The sequence below is a fragment of the Momordica charantia genome, assembly GCF_013281855.1.
Source record: "Momordica charantia cultivar OHB3-1 chromosome 8 unlocalized genomic scaffold, Mcharantia_2.0 BLBB01000008.1, whole genome shotgun sequence".
In the NCBI taxonomy this organism is placed as follows: domain Eukaryota; kingdom Viridiplantae; phylum Streptophyta; class Magnoliopsida; order Cucurbitales; family Cucurbitaceae; genus Momordica; species Momordica charantia.
This window is the reverse complement of record NW_028275166.1, coordinates 5,285,495-5,310,787: the sequence shown is the minus strand read 5'-3', so window position 1 is coordinate 5,310,787 and position 25,293 is coordinate 5,285,495. Positions and strand designations below refer to the sequence as shown.

The window sequence follows — 25,293 nt, the reverse complement described above, 5'->3', positions numbered from 1 at the left end:
TTTTTTTTTTCTCTCTTTCGCTCGTAAAGCGCAAACACTCCCTTTCTCTGTGTTTTTTTTTTCTCGGCGAAAAAATCCCAAATTTCCCACTGATCTCTTTGTCCCTTCCCCCTCTGAAATTCCCGTTACCGCGCTCCCCCATTGCCTGCCATTTCTCCTACGTATAATGTGAATTTTCTCTGTTTTTTTAAATTTTTTTTTTCTGGAAATTGGGATTACCCATTGAGTTCAGAGACTCGGAAATGATTGAGGCTGTGGAGAGTTCCATCAATGGCGGTTTCTCGCACTTGCAGAGCTGTGGGGACAGTAGCGAGGAGGAACTCTCCGTTCTCCCTCGCCATACCAAGGTCGTCGTCACCGGAAATAACCGTACCAAATCGGTGCTCGTCGGACTTCAGGGTGTCGTCAAGAAAGCCGTTGGCCTTGGCGGCTGGCATTGGCTGGTAATTAATTGTTCGAATCTTCTGAGGAAACATTCAATATTTCTTTTTCTTCTCATTATGGGTGTTAATGTGAGTCACATTACATTTCACCCTATTTGAATTTTCGAATTCGGGGGTTTTGGGGGATCCATTTCAGGTTTTCTGATCAATGTCGGCGAATTTCCCCCTGTTTTCTTTTCAATTTTGTGTCTCGGATCTTAATGCCTCCTTCTTTCTCACTCTTCGTTAGTTAATTTTATGTGGGTTTTTAGATCTTGTCCCATTAAATTCGGGATTCGATTTTTTTATTTCGCAATTAATAACTGGAAATACAGGGTTTTCTTGGGCGTAATTTGGATTTAATATGTATCTTTTTATTTGGGTTGGCATCTCCCTTTTCTATCTTTCCTTCTTTTTACTTGCATGTTCATTTAATCATTGGATCTCGTAGTTATATGAGTTTTGCTATAATCTAAAATGAATTTGATATTGATTTTTTTAATACTTCGGATATTTGATGGGCAGGGTTGCTTTTGCTTATCCTGATTCAGTATGTTAGATGAAATTAAGATGGGGTTTTTTTTAAAATCATATGATTGAAGTAGAAAATTCCCCTTTCTGGTTTCTTGACTGTAAAATATTAGTTGTAATTTAGGTGTTATTGGATGTTCTTCTTTTCTTCCTTGATTGTAAGGTCTGCTAGTTGTGAATGTGATTCATTGTTCTTGGGTATGACTTCAAAATGCAGGTTCTAACAAATGGCATAGAGGTGAAACTACAGCGGAATGCGCTCAGTGTGATCGAGGCTCCAACGGGTAATGAGGAAGACGACGACCTCGAATTCGAAAACTTGCAGTGGAATGGATTGGATATGGGTGAGTCTTACAGCTGCTGATAATCCAACCTCTCAGCTCAATCATTCATTTTCCTTTTCCTATTTTGGTTAGCTGTCTTAGAATTGAGCTCATCCCATAATTGTTATCTGTCTGTGTCTGGCGGTTTTTGGATTGATGTCCTGATTTATCTCTCTTATTAACTTGTTACTAGCTACTTATTTGATCGTTTTAACTGAGGATCACTTTTCCCCCCACCAAATATCCTTTCTTTTTTTTGTCTTTGTGGTTTCTTACAGATCATCTGGTAACTTGTAGCTTTTCCCCCTTGTTAAAATCACAGCCACACCAAAAAGCTAAGACTTGATACTTTTTTAGAATCAAATATCAGCAGAAACATGATCTGGTCATGATTATTATGTAGTGTTTTCAAGTTCACGATAACCTTAATCTTTTGTAAACCTCTTTAAAACTGTAATTCTTGAAAATAGTTTTGAAAATAACTCGTAAATTCTTTGACGACGAGTGGTAGTGGGTTCTACAGATGGTGTTGGTGGCAACATAGGATCCTTTGTGAACTCACTTTTTACTTTTCCTCTTTCTGAATCGTTGTTCTCCACAATTTTTCTTTATCCTTTTCTGACCCTTGTCACTCATTCATGATAATGCTCTTTAACTATTTTTGATTCTCAGCATCCGATGATGCCCAAAAATCCCACAAATCAAGGCATAAATTACACAAGTCATCCGGGTCATCTCACAAGACTATGAGCAGATCCCTTTCCTGTGACTCACAGTCAAAGAGCTCGGTTTCTGCACCGCAAGGATCCACAGTATATTCTTTTATCCTTCTGTGTCTTTTACTGCTGCGAAACATGTTTTAGCATTGTAGTTTAACTTGATTTTCCTGTTGCATTGCTGTCTCTCCCTTGTAGAAGGTTGACCTTGGTAAATTGGAGATGGCTGCGTTATGGAGATATTGGCGACACTTCAATCTTGTAAGTTTCGATAGCCGATGGGGTTCGATGGTTTGTTAATAAATTCCTTATTTACCTAGATATTGATGGATTTCTGCAGGTAGATGCTATTCCCAACCCGTCGAAAGAGCAATTGGTAGATCTAGTTCAGAGGCATTTCATGTCACAGGTACTCGGTTTCTCCTTGTTTTCTTACAACCACATTACCAAACGATCCTGTTCATACTATTGCTAACTTATATATGTTACACAAAAATTGCTTTTGATTTATTGACGAAACCTTACGATAGCATTCTCGTTGCTCTCTTCTTGGTTGCAAAGCAACTGGATGAGTTGCAGGTCATAATGGGTTTTGTGAAGGCTGCAAAGAGACTGAAGACATGAGAAGAGTAGAGAAACTGGGGAATCCACTGAGTTGGTTCTCATGCTAACAGACAATAGCTGGATCAAGAAGTGTTTTGGGTTCTCTCTGTAACATATGTAATGATGGATCACGGATGGTTTTTGTATTTCGGGTCGGGATCGGGATCGGGATCGGAAGGGGTGGTTAGTACGATTCTGTGGTAGTTAATAGAGTAATATCTTGTTTTAGTGACGATGTTACTTGTAGTGTAGATATGTGTAAACTGCAAATATTAGAGACCTCTGAGAAAAGTGCCCCAGAATGACTTTCTTTCTAAGCTGTTGTTTAATGTAATGCTGACTGACTTTTGGGGGTGTGTTTCCATTGCCCAAAAATGTACATATTTTGCTGTTTCCATATCCTGGTTTTCCTGACTTAACCATGAAAAAAAAGTATATAAATTACTTTTTTTTTGTAATATTATGATTTTTATTTGTTGAGTAAAAGTGGAGAATTCATCCTCTAACTTTTTTTTTATTTAGATTATTATGACTATTTTCACAGTTTCGTATGAAATTTGATTACACGAGCTTGCATTAGTATCTTATGGATCAAGTTGATTCTTTTGTTATATTTAATATTATTAATAACACAGATCATTAAATTTAAATCAGGTTTATACATTTTGAGCATTATAAAAGGTTATGATAATGATAATGTACTAATATCGAAAGCGAGCCGTGGTAATTGACATGACATATATTTCTAATGAAAAGGTTGTGAGCTTGATCTCCCAACCTACATGTTGTCATGTTTGTCTTCCAAAGATGATGCATGTTCATGCACCTACTTGAATATTTGTGGTACATATATGTGTATATATTTTTATAAAAGATTATGATAATATCTTAAAATTTTAAATTATGTTTAATTTATTTTGTAAAAATTGGTTATGTTACATTGCATGACACTCCATGCTCCATTACATAAAACTTTGACTTTGAATGAGATAGCATGAATTGATAGTAAAATAGACATCATTTGCCAATATGAGCTCTTGTGACTAGATCACGAGTTCAAGCCTCCCATCCCCACTTCATTTCTAGCTCTATTTAGGTGGGAACAAAATATTCCTCCATCTTTACCTTGTAGAGAACTTAAATAGAAATTTCTGGACCTGTTAGTACAGATCCCATCCCATAAGAAAAAGTAATATCTCTAGTCACATGTTAAGATTGACGATCGATCAGATGCCACACATCATGGATGTAAGATACAAAGAGACTGGACATGAAATCGCGCTACATTGTTCAAAATTTATCTTAATACACGATCGATATTACTAAATTAGACAAAAGCTAAACTTTAACTCAAATCCTAAAATAGCCGTCCATCATAATGTTTGTTTGGCTTTAATTTGATATAATAGTACATGATAGAGATTGAATAATAGGTGTTTAGGAGGAAGAAATTAAGAAAAAAAAGGGAAACGTAATTAGTGGTAATGATTATTTGTGAAATTCCCGAGTTTCCCTCCAAAAAAACACTCGTCATTTACACAAAGCACGAGATACCAATTAAAGTTGGCAACTTTCATTGACCTGCTTACCTATTAGTAAGTAGTAGTTGGAGCCTCACCCCTAATCATTTTGTTCTTTCTTATCCTATATTTTTTATTTTTAATCTCCTTCTTATTTCAACATCTCAACTTCTATTTCTACGATAGAAAATTCTTAAAAGATTGAGTCAGGTTCACAAATAGCTTACCATTTTAATAAATGTAAGGATATTATTAAGACTTAGTTTAATAAATTTGTAACAACTTCCCCGAGGAAAAGTGGATTAATTGGCTAAAACAAAATAAAAAATAATAAGATAAATAAAAAGAATAAAAGATAAATTCTTAAAATATCTCACGTGTACAATATTAAGAGTTTTTTTTTTTTTTTTAATGGTAATGTTTTAAAATAGAGGGTGTGGTGTAATTTCTAGGTTTACCATAGTTGAGAGGTCAGTTACTTTTGGAATTGGGTGGTAAATGCAAAAAGTGTAGTTTTAGCTATAAATAACAGACTGACAGTGCCTCTGCTTTCACTCCTTACATAGCTGGAGAAAATAATAATAATAATAATAAAAAAAATGAATGGTTTAGGGTTTCTGTTTCTTCTTGTTTTATCTCTTTTCTCTGATTCGGCCATTGCCACCTCATCCTTCTACCACGGATCTGAGCCGTCGCCCGAGCTAAAGACTTCGCTCGAATCTCCTCAGCCTCCTGCCCGGCGCTTGTCGAAATCTCCGCTGCATCCTTCTGCGTTCCTATATACCTCTCCGCCGCCGCCGCCGCCGCCGCCGAGTCCTCCTGCTGCGTTCCTGTTCACCTCTCCGCCGCCTCCTTCGCGGCCGGAGTATTGACTGAACCGCCGCGTGACTATGCCGGAGAAGAGGAAGTAAAAGCGAAGGGTGAGAGAGATTTGTTCTGTTTGTGGTAGGTGGAGATGTTTGGGTCGTGGATGGGCTTTTTCAAGCCCATTAGTAATACCTTAATTTTGCCAAGGTTTTTTTTTTTTTTTTAACTCATTAATTTTGCTAAGTTGTAATTTATATATATATATATATATATATATTATTTTTTTGGGATAAAATACACCTTTGGTGCTGAGTACTGAGGGAAGGTTTCTATTCATCCCTCTAAGTTCCAATAGCGGGTTGAATATTTTATAAATTTTATATTCATTTTAATTATTCATTTTTAGTGCAGAAGATGATACACGATACAATCTCAAATGATTAGCTAAAATTTTTTAATTCCAGATACACATTTTTTGACTTTGGTGGAGAACTCTGAAAAGAGATTAAAAAAGTTAAATTATAGTTGTAATCTCTAAACTTAAAAGGATGTCTTTAATAGGTATTTCCATCCACTCTAAAAATTGTAAAATGAGTTTCTTTTAACTTTAATAAGTTGGTAGAAAACGTCTAATTGACTCATTTGATTTTGTGCATGTTTGTAGAGATTCAAATGTTGTAGCTCATCTTGTTGCTAGAGAGGCTTGAGGTTGGATGTTCCTTCCTTTGGCTCTCTCATTCTCCGTTTGGCTTCTAGAGAAGGTGAAAGAGGATTATGTTTTGACGTAGCTATTAATGCTTTTCTCTAGTTATTTCAATAAAAAAACTATCTTTATAAAAAACAGTCCAAAAATCACTCTCATACACCTTTAAGACTCTATATATTTTAGAAAATGCAAAGAAGGGTAAAAAAAATAAAACTAAAAACCCTAAATTGAATAGGGTCCTTCAGTTTGTTTCCATGTAAACCATCTAAAGAAAACAAGGAACCAAGAGGAAGAGGCAATGAATGCATTCTCCATTTCTAACTCAATTTTGGTAATAGGAACAAAATGTCCCTCCATCTCTACCTTGTGGGAAACTGAACAGGAATTTCTCGTCCCGTTGAGACGAATCCCATCCCAGTACGAAAAAGTAATATCCCTAGTCATATATCAGTGATTTGGATTTAATGGTTGATGATATGTCACATATCATACATGTTAGATATGGAGAAAGTAGACATAAAATCACGATACTTCATTCAAAATTTATCTTAATAGTATTATTTGGTTACCCCAACCCATATTACTTAAATAGACAAACCCTAGCTCAAGATGAAGGTGTAATTTAATAATCGAATAGAATAGAAATAAGAGGTAGGTCCATCATAATGTTTTTTGGCTATAATTTGTTATAATAGTACATGATTAAGATTGAATAATAGGTGTTTAGGAGGAAGAAATAAAAAAAAAAAAGTAATTAGTGGTAATCATTATTTGTGAAATTCCCGAGTTTCCCTCCAAATAAACACTCCTCTTCCCCTATTTACACAAAGCACGAGATTCCAAACTTTCATTCATTGTTCCCCATTGGAAGTAGTAGTTGGCGCCTCTCTTTCTTAACCTATATTTTATAATTAAATACATTTTTAATCTCCTTCTTTTTCAAAATCTTAAATTAGATTTAACTTTGAGCTCACAATTTTTATTTCTTTTACAGATGGAAAGAAAGAAAATAAATATTTTAATGTCAAACTGAATATAATTCAACTGTAATTAGAATGTATTCCTTCTTTTAAGGTCGAAGGTTCCATCTCCCATGTTCCAAAATTATTGTACCAAAAAAATAAACATCTCAACTGCCTGGTCTAATGCACAATTATAATAAATGTGGTTGGAATATCTTCATTTATGTAAAAATTAAATTATTAGGATCATACGATAGACTAGGATAGTTGGTTGGACATTTTTAGAGGGATTAGTACATTGATGGGCTATTTAAAGATCCTAATTATATAAAAGAATGGAATTATAGAATTTACAAATTTGTCATGTATCAACCCTATTTGGGAGGGTACCCATCATATAAATTACTTAAATAGTATGTATTTACAAATTAATTTTAAATTCATTTTATTATGCAAAATTGATTAATTGGAAGGTTATAATTTAGATCCCATAATTTTAGGTTAATAATACTTTCCAAAACAAATTAAAACACCAAAAATATATAGGATATATGCGTTTATATCTTGTATACAACTATAAGATATATATACATATACAATATATACCTATATATATGAATATAATCGGGAATACTAAGAATATGAGACATTTAGAACTTCAATTTTTTATACACATAAACAAAATATATCCCCATATATATCAATCTTAACGGAACACTGATAATTACAAATGCTATGGAGGACCATTTCTACAGAATTATAAGATATATGTATACACATATAAGATATATTCACATATACAATATATACCTATATATACGAATATAATCAGGAATATTAAGACTGTGGGACGTTTAGAACTTACATTTTCTGTACACATACATAAAATATATCTCCATATATATCAATCTTAACGGAAGACTAATAAGTATCAATGGTAAAAACAGAAGGGAACAGGAGACGAGGAACGCGCTGAAGGCGTCGGAAACGTTTAAAGACGTCGACGGAAAGTTTATTCGGCGACGAAAATTGAAGGAATAAATACCTCGTTGACGGAAGCACACTGCACAGCATCGGAAACGTGGAACGAGGTCGACAGAAAGTCTATTCGACGATGGAAAGAAGAAAATCTCGACGGAAAGAAGAAAGAAAAAATCTATCGTTGATGGAAGCTCTGAAGATGTACATAGAAGGTATGCACTTCAATGTTGTTGACGTTGATGAATGTATGCACGAAAAAAAGGAAGACGTCGGGAAAAAAAATCAAGGTCGGAGAAGGAAGCAAACAAATTTGGAAGTTCTTAATTGATGAGAGAATAAAATCTTTTTTGAGGGAGAAATGTGAGGAATTTAGGTTGAATAATTGAACGGGGCCACGATAATTAAATGAATATAATAACAAATTAAGGATTTAAATCTTTTAAATTTTAAAATTATAATAAAATAAAAAACAATAAATAAAGATAGAAACGTTATTAATAAAATCCTACATGAAAAAATATAAAAATATAAATTTAGAAAACTAGAGACATTTATGAAATTAAGAATTATCCTTCCAAGATATTATCTATTATGACATTTTTTATGTCATAATAAATAAGTAAATATATAAACGCAAGTTTTTATTCTTTAATTACACAAATCTAAATTAGGATCTTTGGTCGGACATTTTTTATATTAATCATGTTTATATTGCATGCCAATCTTCAGATATCAAAACATTAATTTTAATAAATTTTATTTTTTTCCGTTCACTCTCTTTGAACCCATTCAATTCTCTCCTTCAATTTTTTTATTAATATATTATTATTATAAATATAGGGTGAATATTTAAAATGGGAGCCCTTCCAACCGGAAAGCATTTTTATTATTGAAATGATAAAAATTATACAAATTAAGTACCATATTAAGAGGATTTTTAAAATGGTAATGTTTTTAAATTACAGGCTGTGCTGTAATTTTCTAGGTTTACCATAGTTGAGAGGTCAGTTTTGGAAATGGGTAAATGTAAAACGTGTAGTTTTGGCTATAAATAGAGTACGTGACAGACTGACAGTGGCAGAAAAAAAATAAAAGAAATTAAAAAAATGAATGGTTTAGGGTTACTGTTTCTTCTGGTTTTACCTCTTTTCTCTGATTCGGCTATTGCCACCTCATCCTTTGACCATGGATCTGAACCGTCGCCGGAGCTGAAGCCTTCGCACACATCTCCGCCGCCCCCATGGGCCTTCCGGTTCACCTCTCCGCCGCCTCCATGGGTCTTCCGGTTCACCTCTCCGCCGCCTCCGTGGGTGTTCCGGTTTACCTCTCCGCCGCCTCCTTCTGCGTTCCTGTTCACCTCTCCGCCGCCGCCGAGTCCTCCTGCGCGGCCGGTGGATTGAGTGTGCCGCCGCGTAACTGTGCCGGAGAAGAGGGAGACAGATTTGTTGTGTTTGGTTGTGGTAGGTGGAGATGTTTGGATCGTGGATGGGCTTTCTCCAAAGCCCATTATTAATACATGTATTTTGATAAGTTGTAAACACAGAAATATAAATGACAAGATTCTGTTTTTTTTTTTTTCCTTTTTTCCCTCAAATTTATTGAATGTCATGTGAATAATTGTTTGACAGTTTTATTTTTTAAATTTATTTTTAGATTAATCTGGTGGAAATTTTGAAAACACATTTTTTGTTTTGTAGTGTTCAAATTGAAAACTTTAAAATACAGAATTAATAAAAATTGTAATAAACTAAAGTAACGTAATAGAACCATCTGATTTGATTCGTTCTCAATAGCCATGTGATGATCATCTTAGGGTGATCCTTTTGTCGATGGATGCTCCTATTACGCTCGTAGTCTTTGAAGGATGAGAACCCACTATGTAGCATCTACATCGAGAATTCCAGTATTGTATACGTCATTAGTCCGAACTTGCAAAATGAATCTGTTTATCATAAAGAGATTCGTTGTTCCTGCTTCACCTTAATTGTTTGTTATTTGAACAAGTCAAAGTTATGTCTTGGTCCAACGAGTGGGTCTCTTCGGCATGTCCATGAAGTTTTGAAAAATCTGACTAAATTGTTATCCAAAGTTCAAAAACTAAATACTTACAAACAAAAATTCAGTAACTAAATCGTTACTGCAATGAAATTCAAGGATCATATATAAGTGTTTTTTAAACCTAAAATTTAATACATTTGCCAAGTTCAAAGTTAAATTTGACATTTTTTTGCTTGCCAACTTAAAAATAGTCTAACTCAAGTGGTCGAGGGCCTAAAAGGTATATATTATTGACTAAAATATTGAAGGTTGAATATCAATTTTCACATGTTGTTGAACTAAAAAAAATTCTAAATTTAAAAATATTTATAAAATAGTTAATGGTATATTTTGATTGACTGATTAACTGAACTACTTGTTGAAATCATCGATGTTTCATTATTTAAGTTATAAAAGATGCAAAGAATAACTTAGCTCAATTAGTTAAGGTATTTATTTCTTATCAAAAAGTAGTGAGTTTGCCAAAACGAACTTAGCTCATCGATAATTGATATATACCTCAAATCTCTAATGAGTTTGAATCTCCCCTTCATATTTTATTGTACTAAAAAGAAATTAATAATAAGAAGGGAGAGGCAAAGGTCTTTTGCATGAATATCGCAAGAAATTCCAATTTTAAATAGGATGGAATGAAAAAACACACTAAGTTTGGATTTAATTTCTATTTGATATATTTTAAAACTATTACTTTTAATCCGTATTCTAATTTAGTTTTTATTTGGTCTTTAAAATTTTAAAAGTGACATCTTTGATAGTTGAAATTGAAATTTAGTTTTTAATTTGTCCCCCTACGTTTCTCTCTCCTCTTCTACTTCTCTCCTTGGATTAAGGATCCTAGATGGAAAAATCAATAAAGTTTATAAATGTTTATAAATGTTTGATTAGCTCCAGGCCATTATTATCTGATTTACTCTTTTCATTACCAATTATTTTTTAGATAAAAAAAAATGGATCCAATCAAGATGAAACAGTTCGAAAGAGCCACCATATTTTATTGCTTATTCAGCTTATATTACAAGTGCATTTTATACTTTATCTTATTATTAGGAATATATTTGAACATGTAAACATACAGTTTTGACATATCACTTTAATAAATGGATTTTGTTAATAGCACAGATCATAATTTGCTTATGGACTTATTGAGTTTTATGTGTTAAGTAACCTTCTAAGTAGCATGTCTATGCATTTAGATATATGAATAACACAATCATTCAGTGTTGTATCAATTTTTTTACAAAAAAATGACCTAACTAAAATTTTTTAATACATGGTAAATAGATAAGTTAAAAAATTAAGAACCAACTTGATAATGACTTAAAATAGAAAGACGATGGTATATTTAAGCCTTTTTTCTAAATTCACTGTGTATATATTTTGAACACTTTTATCAAAATTATTTTACTATTAAAGAGGCGAAAAGAATATTGGATTTACCAACTTAATTTTAATTCTAGAAAATAACTCCAAACTTATAAAACTGTTGTAATTAAATTATGTCGCTATAATTTCATATAGAATGGAGTCATCAAAATCCAAATGAAGACACAAAATTAAGAAGCCATACAGGAATTAAGTAGCTAAATGACAAGAAAAGTGAAAAAAAAAATGTTTAGAAAGATAAGTAGCTAAAGGCCCAGGCCCAAGTACTACTGGAACCTTATTGTGGATTGGGCCTTATAATGGCCCAGGCGCTAGAGCTAGTTGGGCCGTGATGAAGCCCGTTTGTTTTTCTTGTGACATCGCTTCCGCATGGGTATTTACAACTTTGGCCTTCACCGGTTCATTCATGATTCAATCAGCTTCGTGAGGTACGTTTTTCTAAAATATCACTATAAGTTATAACTATAAATAACCATTTTATAATATATTTTTATATTAAAAAATGATAAATATATGAGCATATAAATTAATTTTAGATTAAAAAACAATTGACATGTCACTATCTACCTGCCACGATATACAAATTTCAATGTGTACTTGCATGTGTCAATTAAGGTTTCAATTTTTGAGCTTAATTTTTTTTATTCCAAATATAATTTTATGGCATTTGTAGAGAATTTAGAGAGAAAAAAAAATGTTAAATTATAGTTTTAATCTACTCAATTCTCTCTTTAATTTTGAATTTTGTATTTAATAAGCCCGATTAAAATGGTAGACTCAACGGTCCAAAAACACATATCAAGATGGAAGAAAGGAAGGAAAGGTAACAGAAATAAGAGATGAAATAAAAATACTTTTTATTAAGAAAATAGACTCGATTAAAAATAATCCTCTTAATAAATTAAAAAAAAAAAACACAAGCAAATTGATTCCAACCCCTAGAGTGAAATCCTCATAAAAAGAATCAAACAAATTGATTCCAACCCCTAAAGTTTTAAAACATTACATCGCATAATATAGTAAATTATTATTATTATTATTTTCTGTAAAAGCTAAGATGTAAAACACAAGGAAGTGAAAAAGGTATTACCAATCATGAGATTTGAATCCATTCTAAAGTTCCTTAATGTTTTATTTCTAGATGTCTTTCTTTTGAATATATATTTTTTTTTAATTGGGTCTCGGAATAATGTAGGGTACATAAACCAAACCAACGCCACATCCGAATGAGAGAGATTTGGAACAATTTTAGGTTTGAGGATCTCCAGAGGAATTTTTCTAAGAAAGAAAAAATTTGTGTTGGTCTCATGTATCGAATTCAAATTTCAAATCCTGGATTTGGAACTACGTTAAGTTCCTCTGATCACCCTCTAATCTAATTAAATATATTTTTAAATGTATCATACTGAGTTATATCTTCTATATCTCTAAGATATGAATAAAATGGTCACAAATTTTGTTTTATTGTGGTTATTAAACTATCAATAGATTGAAATAGATTGCTAACTACTTGAATTTGACCAATCCAATTAAATTAAATCCACGTGGAGTAAAGGTCTAGAAGTCAAAAAACCTACTGGTGATAGGGCAACTGGACTTTCTAACCAGGTTCTACCTGTACCATTATTTGGGAGGAAAAAAAAGGAAAAAAAAAGTAGTTTATAAGTAAAAAAAAAAAAAGGAAAATAATAACGTTTTTTTTTAATTAGTGTAAGAGTCATTTATACAAAAACAAATATAGATTAAAATAATAGGAAGTGGCAGCTGTTTCAACAAATTGTGGAAACAGCTCTTCCTCCTAATCTGGAGACAAATCATAAATCTGACTGTTTCCCCACCAATTTTGTTGTCCCATTCAACTAAATATTGTCCTTAATTTCCTATTATTTTAAAGTTTAATATCTTCTTAAAATTCGTTACGTTTTTTTTTTTTCCTTTCATTTCCTCGATTTGATATGATGAACTACGTACACATGATTGATGATAATTCACATTTTTAGGGTGTTTAAGTTACGATGAAATATAATTCAAACACGAAAAAAAAGAAAATCATTTAAATAAAAAAAATCTAGCAAAGAAGAAAAAAAAGATTATTACAAATTTTCTGGAGATTCAATGATGTACAACTTGATCCAATTCCATGGCATATATCCTAACACATATATCCCAACTTAGTTCCAATACTCACCCCAAAATGTTGTTGAACGATCATCTTTATTAATTTCTGTTTATAGTATGGTTGGTTATTCTGTATGGGACCCACATCTGGGAATTAACACACCCTACAAAAAAAAAAAATTATAAGAAATTTCAGAAATTAGGGCAGGAGGTTGAGGGGTCATGTCCTGAGAGAGGGAAGTTGGGCCCAAAGGCAGAGGCCCACTTTTTCTCTTTTGTCAATGGAGGAGGAAATAAAAAGCAATTGAAGAAAATTTCTATGCCACCATACGGGGCACCACATCATTATTATTTTTGGTTCAGTCTCATTCTAATAATTTAGGGTCGTTTATACCATTCTAAAATAAAGTTTTCTTTTACAATTTATTTTAAAAAGGGTTAAACTATGTTTCGGTTTATGAACTTTCATGGTCTCCCGACTCCAAACTATTTCATTTAGTTTTATATACTATAGATCATTCTATAGAAACTTGATATCAACGCGTCTTTTATTCATTTATTTTATGAATGAATGTATGAAAGTATATTTGAATGCGCCCATGCTAATTAAAAGTGTCATATTTTTAGACAAATATATAAATTTATTAAATAATAAAGAAAAATTAACGACCAAAACTAAAATAATTTTTCCAAAATAAGATCTATATCCTTGTCTATTCTGAACGACCCGTCTTACTTTAAACTAAAACTACAAGATTATGAATGATATTTTCATATGGGCAATAATCTTCATTTGTAGAACTCACTCAAAATTACCTTAGAAAACAATTAAATAAAAAATGTTTATAAGAACAATTGACAAAACAATCCTCTCCCTCCCTCCCTTTGGAAGTTTCTATATATATATATATATATATATATTTATTTATTTAATTTTTGGGAGGGCCATGAGTAGGGCTTCTCAATTATCAAGGTACTTAAAATGGCCCCTCCAATTGACACACCCACCCATTTGTTCCACTTCCAACCCATCTTTTCTTTATTGTTATGTCCTTTGAATCTTCTTTTTGATCATCAAATCTCTAATCATGCTTCTATTTCTTCATCTATTAACCCACATCTTTTGTTTCAAATGGAAGTTTAATTTAATCAATTAATTAAAGGAAAATAAAAGTGTATGTCAACCAAATATATGAAAAATCTCACCTAAAAGAAAAGTCTGGACTGAATTTTCCCCCTAAAAAACACTATATCGCACAATAATAAATTGGGCAAAATTCAATTTAGTTAGTATGGTGAACTAACTTTAAACCTTAGAATTCTAATTTTATCATCTAAAATATTAGACTTGAATAAGCAGGACATTGAATACTCTCCTTAAAGTCAAGTTGTGAAATTTGCTGAAAAACTAATCAATAATTAACCCAAAATCCAGACAATAAATTAAACGTCTAATTTTGGGGCATATTTATGTATACTATATTAATAGGTGAGATAGTTAAAAGAATTGTTTTTTGGGCCTATTTATTTTTTATATAATCTCAAAATTCCAAACCTACCTCTAATAATGATAGCCTAAGATTTATTTATTCCATTACTTTAAATTAAAACAATAATTGTGTTCTATATAATTAAAATAAATCTTAATTAAATTTTTTAAACAAACAATATTAGTCTTAATAAACCCAGGACTTGTTGTTCAAATGGGCTATTTTTTTTTTTATATCCGTGAGTGTCTAATCTTACGAGACAACCGTCTTACCCTACAACATTTGGTGTTGGGAAACACATAGGAATTACTAATTCCTAAAGTGAGTGGCCATCATGGGTCAAATTTACTAAAATTTTTAAAATAACTTTTAAAACAAAACTTACAGTTACTATCAAATAAAGTTTAAAAATTAAAAATATATATGCTAAAAGTTTTAGAGTAGCTAGAAAAATGCACATAACCATTTAACACCCAAATATACATCTACTTAAATCAAGTGGAAAAATAAAAGTATTACTCAAGCACTAGAGCACTTAAATTTAGAAGAATAAGGGCTCCATGTAACCCGAAAATCTAACACCAACGAAATTAATCTCATCTCAATAAAATACAAGAACACTCATATGATCATTACAAATCTTGGATTGAATACAGTGGCATGAATTTTAGAGTTTATGAGCTTAGCTCAACGGTAATTGAGCTATGTCTCTGACGAAGAGGCCACGAGTTTGAATCTTCATCCCATTTATTTGTATAATTTAGAGTTTATGATAACTGCATGAGTAGGTTTTTGGTGAACTTTTTCCTAATAAAATTCGTGAGATATAAATGGGATGATTTGCATATCAAAATATCTATCTTTAATTGAAGAAAAGCAACCATCATCAAGCACAGTAGGCAACCTAATGGTGATTAAAGTTAATTTGGTAAAATGATGTCAAGACGCACTGACCCAACTGCCCTCACCAAATTAAGCTAAGCAAATTGAAACAAAGCTTTATTATTGGTTATTGGGAAATAGCCATGGGGGAGAAATTGATTAGTTAGAAGTTGTTTGGTCTGCTCCAATGGTGGATGATTCTGATCGTGAATCCATTTACTTTTTCCCACATCAAAACAGATTTCACACCCACCATTGTTTTACGTTCAAAAACTTTATCATCTCCCCGACCTAACTTTTCTTGGCCCTTTCACTTTCTCGGGAAAGAATGGTGGGAAAGTTGGAGCTGGATAAAGCTTGGGGGGCGTGAGAATCAGTGACGATTGAGGGTTCAGTTACACAGAATTGATTCAACTACTCCTAACAATTTCAAGGACACTTGACGTTGAAGAGGAATTTACTGACAGCTAAATTGAAATAAAAAAAGAAAGAAAGAACAGTTTGTTTTTAATGGAAGGAACTGTTTGGTTTGGTTGGATGAGTTGAATATTCAAATGGGTATCAATGAATCGAGGTTGGATTCAGATCTGGGTCAATTTTTTTTAATAGATCTGAAAGAAAGTTAACAAAAGATTCAGCCCTAAAAAGCTAGCTAGTGGGTAAATACCAGACTGGGGGAAGGAAGTTCTAATAATTGACATAAAGATTTAGACAGACAGGCTACTAACAATATTAATAATAAACCATTATTTGTGTGCATGAGTTGCAGTCAAATCCTTCCACTCAGCAAGAGCAAATTGTGCGATTAAAGCAAAGTGGATTGGATCCCCAAGTCCCTTTCCAGTTCCACAGTCAAAACATGCCCAGAAAGAAAAATAAAATAAAACAAAACAGAGCCCCTGTCCACGTCCTGAAAAATGTTGGTTTTTCTCTCTCAGACATTTTCACAAACAGGTTCCGTACGTAGAATTTTCTGCTAAATTTTTCTCCTCCTCCAGACTCCCCTCTCTCAACGGTTCCTTTGATTTACTATAAACAATTCACATGGCTTGGATTTTGTGAAGAAAGAATCAGAGAGATAAAGAAAGCCCAAATAGGTATCACATGGGGGTGGGGTGGAGGGCTTGAAAATGGTAAGAAATTAAATATTCTCAAATGAAAGCTTGTAAAAGTAGGTTTGAAGAAAATGCAGAACCAAAATTAGCCAATTGTTCGAAACCAAGTAAGCTTACTCACGTAATCCCTATCCCTAAGCTTTGAATTTGATCAAAATCAATGCGATTCTTCAACCTAACGAAAAGAAGAAAGTTACCTTTTCCATGGCGCTCCTTTTTCTCCCGAAGGCTTTTATTCATCCAAAGAAATTAATAAGATCGCTTCGATTCCTTCCCCTTCCCCTTCCATCTTCTCGGCAACTGCGTCAAGTCGACCAAGTAATTGATTCTTCTCGATTTTTAGACCCATTCTTCTTAATTTTAATTATTATTTGAATTTATATTATTTTACAACAAATTTCAAGATATTCATTAATAAATTTGATGTTTGTTTGTAATTTTTTTCAATACAAAGTTTGATGTTTGTTTGTTTGTTTTTTTTGGACAAATTTGATGTTTGTTTAAGAAATACAGACCAAACTACATTTTCTTTATACATAATTTTGAAGAATCGAACAAAATATTAAAAAATAAAAAATTGAAAAGATAGATTTTAATTTTCACTCTACATCTGATTCCGTATATATGCATCGATTTCCTTTTTTGTTTAATCCTTAGAGATTGGATAAAGCAGTGGGTGTCAAATTTGGTCCTTAATAAATGTGATGCGCAAAAAATAATTCATATATAAAAGAAATGCCAGTTTTAGTTATAAACAAAATATATATATATATATATATATATATATATATATATTTACTATCATTTCTAAAGTAACACATATTGGTTGCATGTTTTACAAATTATGGGGGTGTAAATTTTGTTATTTTTATATTTTTAAATAAATAATATAGATTAAATTAAAAAAACAACCATGATATTTGGATTTTGTTTTTTTAAAAAAACCCTTATTACTTTAAAAGTTTCTTAAACGTTTTAATTTATTGATATTTGAATGAAAAATGATGACATGACAAAATATGGAATCACATGAACATTTAGTATAGAAGTTTGTTTGGATTAAGGAGGAAATGGGTAAGAAACTACCATATTTAAAAAATGAGTAGGGTAAAATTTGGGAGATGATGGAGAAACGTAAGAAAACTTTTAGGGTAAAATAAAAATATTAATAAGTAAACATGTTAATTGTCAGGTGATTCTTGATTCAGCCACATCAACTTTTCATTTAAAATATTAATGAATGCTTGCTTAAATGGTATTTTCGAAAAATGTTATCAAATGTAAAGCCTGATGTTGAAACTTTTGAAATTGTAAGAATATTTTTGAAACAAATGACAAAGTTCACCGGGTATTTTTTTTGTAATTTATAATATATAAATATAGTAAAACAACATGTGAGGTAAAAATTCAAATCTCCAACTTTTTTTTTTTATATTGATGATATATACATCATGCGTGCTGTGTGATTTTTTAACTTCTACGAATTATTAAAAATTTATTTTTCTTTATAATCATCACCATTTCGCTCTGTTTCTTAAATATTCATTTATGTATATTTTAGAAAGTCTTCACCTTTTTTATAAAAAATGTAAAAGTCTACACTTTAGAGATAATAAATCATTAAGAACATAAATAATGATACTTAGTCCAAATTGTTCTAATAATGTATAATTGAGAGAGAGAGAGAGAGAGAGAGAGAGATTCAGACGTGACGGTAAGGTAAAATGGGGTTTTTTTTGTAGTTCTAAGCAATGTATGGTAAGGTAAGGTAGCGACCAGATATTTTTATATATATTTTTAATTTTCTTGAGGCATTGGATTTTTTTTCTTTTAAAGGGACAGGGAAAATTTTTGTTTATTTTTTGAGTGTAAATTTAATCTTTCCCCACCCACCCACCCCCACTCAATCCCTTCGATTTTTCTTCTATCCTGCGCTTTCCTTTCCCTTCACTGTCACTGTTTCCTTCTTCTCTTTCATCGTTTTTCTGAGAGAGCAGAGGGTGCTGTTTTGGACCAAATTCGTGCTCTGGGGGTCACTTAGCCGCACGTTGACGAGCTCCAGATTTGAATCAGTCCTAAAATTTCTACTGGGTCGGAGAAATCGAGGACCCCCACGTTCCCTCTTTCACCACTAGCTTCGAATCACCTCCATTTCTGCTCCTCAGCCTCTCCATTAGCTGCACATTATCTTCCGTGTTTCATTTTACTACTTGGAAATGCTGTGGTTTTACTGGGTTTTGGAGCCGATCGGAAAATCGCCGGCGATTTGATGGGATTGATTCTGCTTGTGTTTCAGTCTTCCACCCTTAATGGAGGAGACGTTGCGCTGTAGTCTATGCACTGCTCGTAAATTTGATGCTAAGATCCGCTTCGCCGTTGTTCTTTTTGAGGTGAGCTCTTGTGACTGATGTTCTTTTTTTTTTTTTTTAGTAAAGTTTGGTGGGCGTTCGTTTTGGCTACGAGGGGTGGGGATTTAGGGTTTCTGTGAACTTCATCTTCTCTAAATGTGAACAATTCCTCGTCCACTCTTTGGGTCTGGAAATTATTTGGAAGGAGAGGGCGTTCTGCAATTGTTGCACTGGCAATGCCACTGCACGTTTGAAGCAGTCGTGGGTGTGCGTTTTCTACAGAGAACAATTCAAGAAAACTAAACTGCTGTGAAGAATTATTAGCTTTTTTTTTTTGGGGGAAAGTCTGGATTTTACTAATTATTCGTAATTTAGCCCATCTCTTAAGTCCTTACCATCCAAATCTCTTCTCTCTCTCTCTCTTCCAGGAGTTCATTTATTTAACTTTTAAAGTCAAGGGATGGGAGTTACTGCTTGAAAGTGTTGTTTCGTTTTCCTTTTCTGTTTAACATTCCAGATTTTCTCCGTTTAGCTGATTTCTTCTTCTTATGGTTGAAGGAGCTTTCTGTACAATGTTGGGAGACCTCTAAATTTAATTGAGTTTAAAGGATTTTTCTTCTTTGATCTGTTATCTTTAAGATCTGATTTTCAAGACAAGACATAGGTAGAGTTGCGCATACTAATAGGTAGAGAAATCTGGAGTTTAAGTTTCCTCTTTTTGCCTGTCGAAACTTATTGTTTTAGTTTTGACTGCAAACTATATATTTGGATATTCTTGGAATTATAATTTTTAGCTTATTTTCTCCTTGTTCAGATATTACTTCTTCTGGCTTTGGATGTTACATATGCAAAATCTGAAGAACACCGGTTGGAAAGGGGAGCTGAAAACGTTGTTTCACACTCTTGCATCCATGACCAGATACTAGAACAAAAGAGGCGACCTGGGCTGAAGGTATACTCTGTTACGCCCCAAGTTTACGATGTGACTGGTACCACAAAACCCCTTCATCGAAAGGGTAGAGCATTGCTTGCAGTTCCTGAATTATCAGATCCGCAAAAAATTACAAGACAACCTATCAGAATATATCTGAATTATGATGCTGTTGGTCACTCGCCTGATAGAGATTGCCAAAAAGTTGGTGACATCGTGAAGGTGATTTTGGACCTTGAAACTTTCTGACTCCTACGTGTGCCCAAGCCGAACACAGAATTTTGATATTGACTACGAGTTTTCTGTGTCTATGTTGTATTTTTTTTTTCTCATAGCAGCTTGGAGAACCTCCTGTCACTACTTCCTCTCCGGGTGCTCCTTCTTGCAATCCTCACAGCAACCCTCCAATTTCGGGTGACTGCTGGTATAATTGCACTTTTGATGATATATCTGGGGAGGACAAAAAGCATCGTCTGCACAAGGTATTATGTAGTATTATTAGTCTTCTCATTTATCATGCTTTGTTTGATATTTTATCAATCCTTCTTCCTTTTCAGCTTGTTTGATTTCTTTCATTTCTTAAGTTATCACGTTTATTTTGATAAGAAAAAGGCACTCCATATCTATATCAATTTTTCATTTGCATTCTTTGTGTTCATAACTATTTCTTGGAACATTAACTCAATCAAGGAAATTGATTTATAAGGCTGTTCAATGCAGGCATTAGGTCAGACAGCAGATTGGTTCAGAAGAGCATTGGCTGTTGAACCTGTGAAGGGGAACTTGCGTTTAAGTGGATACTCTGCTTGTGGACAGGATGGAGGCGTACAGCTTCCTCGGGAATATGTCGAAGGTATTTTAATAAATTTTTTAAATGCCCCTTGAAGGTGTGTTGCTTTTGGCTTTAACCATTCTGTATGTGTCCTCCAGAGGGTATTCCCAATGCAGACTTGGTTCTTTTAGTTACCACAAGGCCTACTACGGGGAACACACTTGCTTGGGCTGTTGCGTGTGAACGTGATCAATGGGGCCGTGCAATTGCTGGTAAACTTTTTTTATTTGAGAGAGTATTGTTTGAAGGATTGGAGAATTATCTACATATACATGAGATATAAACCTCTTTGTTTGGATTTGAAACTAGTACGTTAATTTATTTTGCAGGACATGTGAATGTTGCACCTCGGCATTTGACTGCTGAAGCAGAGACTTTACTTTCAGCTACTCTTATACACGAGGTTTGTGGGTTTCATATGTGTAGTTTGATTAATAACAATGCCATTTATTTAATTCATCACCATGTTCTCTTCTATACCTTACAGGTTATGCATGTCCTTGGTTTTGATCCACATGCTTTTGCCCATTTTAGAGATGAGAGGAAAAGAAGGCGTAGTCAGGTAAATTATAGCTAGTGCAAATGACTTGATGAAGGAAAGGATAAGAAATAAATTTAACACTTTCACCTCTCTAAGAATGTTTAAATGGTTTTGTATTACATGGAAGTGACCTCTGAATTGATCTATTTGTATCAGGTAACAGAGCAGATCTTGGATGAAAGACTTGGCCGCACAGTGACTCGTGTGGTGCTTCCACGTGTTGTTATGCATTCGCGGTATCATTATGGGGTGAGTGCTTCCTTCTGTTCCTTCCGGTTTGTGTGTGTGGGTAAAGGCATGCGTTTAGGAAGTATTTTGCCTTAGAAGTTTCAAAACTAGAAAACAAATAAAACTCTGTTTCCTTGGCAGGCATTTTCAGGGAATTTCTCAGGTTTAGAGCTAGAAGATGGAGGAGGACGTGGCACTTCAGGTTTTACTCTTAGTTCTTTTTGTTACGTTTCACCTATTCTGGTCCCCACTGAGTTCTCTATGAACCGGCACTGTCCACTTGACCTATTATAGCTTTTTTCATAAAACTAATATGCTTAACATGAAGTGACATATAACTCAATGTTACATGAAGTGACATATAACTCAATGTTTTACTTTCAGGATCTCACTGGGAGAAAAGGCTTCTGATGAATGAAATTATGACTGGTTCAGTTGATACAAGATCTGTGGTCTCAAAAATGACACTGGCTTTATTGGAAGATAGTGGATGGTACCAGGCCAACTATAGCATGGCAGATCGTCTTGATTGGGGTCGCAATCAAGGTAATGATTTCGTCACTTCCCCCTGCAACCTCTGGAAGGGGGCATACCATTGCAACGCTACACAGTTGTCAGGATGTACATATAATAGGGAAGCAGAGGGTTACTGTCCAATTGTTAGCTATAGTGGGGACCTCCCTCAGTGGGCTCGATATTTCCCCCAACCTAACAAGGGTGAGTATTTACTATTTAGTGTTCATAAGGTATCCAATCTGCCGAATAAGATTATATAATTTGTAAATGGTTTGAATTGGAAATCCGTTACTGTGAGGGTCATTCTTTTTCTCCTTTTGAAGTCGAGTAAACTCTACTCTTCATATGTAAAATTCCATCAATATATAATATATTAACTTCTATACTGTAGGTGGACAGTCGTCATTGGCTGATTATTGTACTTACTTTGTGGCTTACTCGGATGGGTCATGCACTGACACCAACAGTGCACGTGCACCTGACAGAATGTTGGGTGAAGTACGGGGAAGTAACTCAAGGTAAGACTGCTTATCGTTTATGCACATTTGCAATGTGAAGAAAAAACGTAATCTTGGTGGTGACAATAACTCTTCTAATGGATATGCAGGTGTATGGCCTCATCCCTAGTCAGAACTGGGTTTGTAAGAGGTTCTATGACCCAAGGAAATGGTTGTTATCAACATAGGTGCACTAATAATTCATTGGAGGTATATTGCAAGTTTTAGCATTCTAGTCCTACCCATGATGTTATTTAAAATATTACAGGCACACATCAGAAGTTCATAGTTGATTTGGTTTTCACAAACTCGTGCAAAAGAAAGGATTTGAAGTTGATTTTGGTTTTGGGAACTGTTTTATATAATATCTAGTCTGTGCTGCATAGATGTTGCAATAATCATGCTGTGCAGTGAACATGAACTGACAGAACAAAAAGTTTTTTTTTCATTTGGATGATTGCATGAGGCTTCATTTAAAGAGGAAAATCGTATCTACTATACTAATGCTTCCAATCTGATTTAATCATGTTCTTTCAGGTGGCTGTGGATGGTATGTGGAAAGTATGTCCTGAAGCTGGCGGACCAGTTCAGTTCCCTGGCTTTAATGGCAAGTACTTACCCTTATTGGACTGTTTTAGGAATAATTTTTGTCCAATGAGTCTCACGATCAATTCAACGCTCTTACTATAGGTGAATTAGTCTGCCCTGCATATCATGAACTTTGCAGTAAAGACTCGGTTTCAGTGCCTGGAAAGTGCCCCAATACCTGCAATTTCAACGGAGATTGTGTTGATGGGAAGTGTTTCTGCTTTCTAGGCTATCATGGACATGATTGTAGCGAACGTGAGCATCTATTATATTTCTTGTATTACTTCTACATTTCAATGTGATTGCCTGGGTTTTACTTATAAATTAAGTCGAGCTGATATATGTTGCAGAATCTTGTCCTAGTAACTGTAGTGGAAATGGGAGGTGTCTTTCTAATGGACTTTGTGAATGTGGAAACGGTTACACTGGCATCGACTGCTCCACTGGTAATCCTCTTTTCACATTCTTAGATCTTTTTAAACGATCATTTTGCTTATATGGGGGAAAATGAATAATGAGACCATGAATGGTAATATCCTTTATTTACCTCTTTTTGGTTGTGGTCTTAACAGAGATTAGTGGGGATGAACATAATACAAAGAGTGTGCTTTTGAGATACCTCGGTTACTAAGAAATGAATAAATAAAATTCTTCATGTACATAAATTGGGCCTTGTGGTAGACATTATTGTAGCTCGCATTTCTACTTTTGAACTTAACAAAGCACTTTGGCATGATCTCAGCTATTTGTGATGAGCAATGTAGCCTCCATGGAGGTGTCTGTGATAATGGCGTCTGCGAGTTCCGTTGTTCAGATTATGCTGGCTATTCATGCCAGAACAGCTCCATGCTTCTTTCGAGTCTTTCAGTCTGCAAAAATGTATTGCAAAGGGATATGACTGGCCAACACTGTGCACCCAGTGAACCGAGTATCCTACAGCAGCTCGAGGAAGTTGTCGTCATGCCAAACTACCACCGTTTGTTCCCTGGTGGTGCCCGGAAAATTTTTAACATCTTTGGCGGAAGCTACTGCGATGCAGCGGCTAAGCAGTTGGCTTGCTGGGTAAGTGGTCTACCACCTCTTTATAGCAAACCTATTTCAGCACCTTTTCTTTTTTCATGATATAGGACTCAGCACACTATGTTACTTTCATAAATGGACTTCATCTTCTGCTCCAAAATTTCACTTCCCTTCTACATTTGTTGTTTTCGTATTCAGATTTCAATACAAAAGTGCGATCAAGATGGTGACAACAGACTCCGAGTATGCCACTCGGCTTGTCAGTCATACAATCTAGCTTGTGGAGCATCACTCGACTGCTCCGACCAGACCCTCTTCAGCAGTGAGGAGGAAGGCGAAGGGCAGTGCACGGGCTCCGGTGAGATCAAATTGTCGTGGTTTAATCGACTGCGCAGTAACTTATTCGTAAGTAACAGCTCCTCAAAAGGAACATCTGTAAAATAGTTACTTGTAGTAGGGTTTTTTTTCCTTTTCCTTCTTTCGATTTTGTTATTATCAATCGAGTTTGTAATTTTACCAGGGGTCTTGACTTAGGATAGAGTTGGCAGTGCAATGCAAATGCCATAGATTTTAGGTTCTCAGTTGTGCTCAGCCCAAAATGATTTAAGGAAAAAATTGGGTTGAGAAGTTGCCAAGTTTTAGGCTTTCAAAGATGAAAGCTATTTGTAGAGAGAGAATTTGTAAGTGTATGAAAACCATGAGAAAAGGAAATAGAAAAGTGAAGGTGGAAAAAGCTTTGTTCATGTACAACATAAACTGGCCGAAGGCCTTTGAAAGAGAGAAGAAAAAAAAGAAGCTTTCTTTCTCTTTCTTTCTATTATGTATCTCCTTTTACTACTTTTGCATTATTTTGTCAGCTGTCTAGAATTGAGGACTGATGAAATTTTTTGCTAATATGTTAAGAATATTAGGCATGGAAAATCATGGGAGAGCCTGAAACTTAGGAGCTAGTTTTCATAACAGGGTTGTGTATTTTGGGACAAAACTTGGTTAGGTAACCGTTGAGTTCGTTGCAATTGCATCTTTGAACTTTCAATTTGAGCTATTATTTTTTTTGTTGTAGTTAAATTTCAGCGCAATATAAGAGCCTGTTCGGTTTTGGCATATAGTTTCACCGTTTTCTAAAATCACTTTAGATCATGGAGAAGTGTTAGGGTATGTTTAGGAGCGATTTT

The 25,293-nt window shown here is 33.9% G+C and overlaps 2 protein-coding genes and 1 long non-coding RNA gene across 5 annotated transcripts; 2 read left to right on the top strand and 1 right to left on the bottom strand.

Moving 5' to 3' along the window:
• LOC111014080 (uncharacterized) lies at positions 1-2,992 on the top strand. 2 transcript variants are annotated; one of them, XM_022288699.2, is made up of 6 exons: positions 1-443; positions 1,171-1,297; positions 1,949-2,088; positions 2,194-2,253; positions 2,333-2,401; positions 2,554-2,992. In XM_022288699.2, the coding sequence occupies exons 1-6, from the start codon at positions 243-245 to the stop codon at positions 2,614-2,616; spliced, it is 660 nt and encodes a 219-aa protein (XP_022144391.1). In that variant the 5' UTR covers positions 1-242; the 3' UTR covers positions 2,617-2,992. The 2 variants fall into 2 exon arrangements, with proteins under 2 accessions (XP_022144391.1, XP_022144390.1); XM_022288698.2 differs by having other exon boundaries at positions 2-443; positions 2,191-2,253.
• Positions 2,993-13,081: 10,089 nt separating this feature from the next.
• Positions 13,082-17,351, bottom strand: LOC111013940 (uncharacterized). The gene is made up of 2 exons (XR_002601776.2): positions 16,815-17,351; positions 13,082-13,294 (listed from the first exon to the last, which is right to left on the bottom strand). It is a non-coding gene; the product is annotated as an uncharacterized LOC111013940 (long non-coding RNA).
• A 1,152-nt stretch (positions 17,352-18,503) lies between these two features.
• LOC111013969 (metalloendopeptidase / zinc ion binding protein) lies at positions 18,504-24,966 on the top strand. Of its 2 annotated transcripts, none has more exons than XM_022288543.2 (17): positions 18,504-19,007; positions 19,780-20,118; positions 20,232-20,378; positions 20,617-20,749; positions 20,827-20,940; positions 21,058-21,131; positions 21,216-21,290; positions 21,426-21,518; positions 21,639-21,699; positions 21,882-22,214; positions 22,405-22,531; positions 22,621-22,720; positions 23,048-23,117; positions 23,201-23,353; positions 23,449-23,544; positions 23,841-24,160; positions 24,317-24,966. In XM_022288543.2, exons 1-17 carry the CDS (start codon positions 18,927-18,929, stop codon positions 24,560-24,562), a joined length of 2,562 nt encoding a protein of 853 aa, XP_022144235.1. In that variant the 5' UTR covers positions 18,504-18,926; the 3' UTR covers positions 24,563-24,966. The 2 variants fall into 2 exon arrangements, with proteins under 2 accessions (XP_022144235.1, XP_022144236.1); XM_022288544.2 differs by having other exon boundaries at positions 18,505-19,007; positions 20,235-20,378.
• The last annotated feature ends 327 nt before the right edge of the window (positions 24,967-25,293 follow it).

What these genes read in the sequence shown, in the direction of transcription:
- LOC111013969 (XM_022288543.2), top strand. Translation starts at nt 18,927, where the DNA reads ATGGAGGAGACGTTGCGCTGTAGTCTATGCACTGCTCGTAAATTTGAT. An exon ending in GTACGGGGAAGTAACTCAAG is followed by an intron (nt 22,532 to 22,620) that starts GTAAGACTGCTT and finishes ATGGATATGCAG; the next exon opens with GTGTATGGCCTCATCCCTAG. An exon ending in TGGACATGATTGTAGCGAAC is followed by an intron (nt 23,354 to 23,448) that starts GTGAGCATCTAT and finishes TATATGTTGCAG; the next exon opens with AATCTTGTCCTAGTAACTGT.
- LOC111014080 (XM_022288698.2), top strand. Translation starts at nt 243, where the DNA reads ATGATTGAGGCTGTGGAGAGTTCCATCAATGGCGGTTTCTCGCACTTG. An exon ending in CTGCACCGCAAGGATCCACA is followed by an intron (nt 2,089 to 2,190) that starts GTATATTCTTTT and finishes TCTCCCTTGTAG; the next exon opens with AAGGTTGACCTTGGTAAATT. An exon ending in ATTGGCGACACTTCAATCTT is followed by an intron (nt 2,254 to 2,332) that starts GTAAGTTTCGAT and finishes GGATTTCTGCAG; the next exon opens with GTAGATGCTATTCCCAACCC.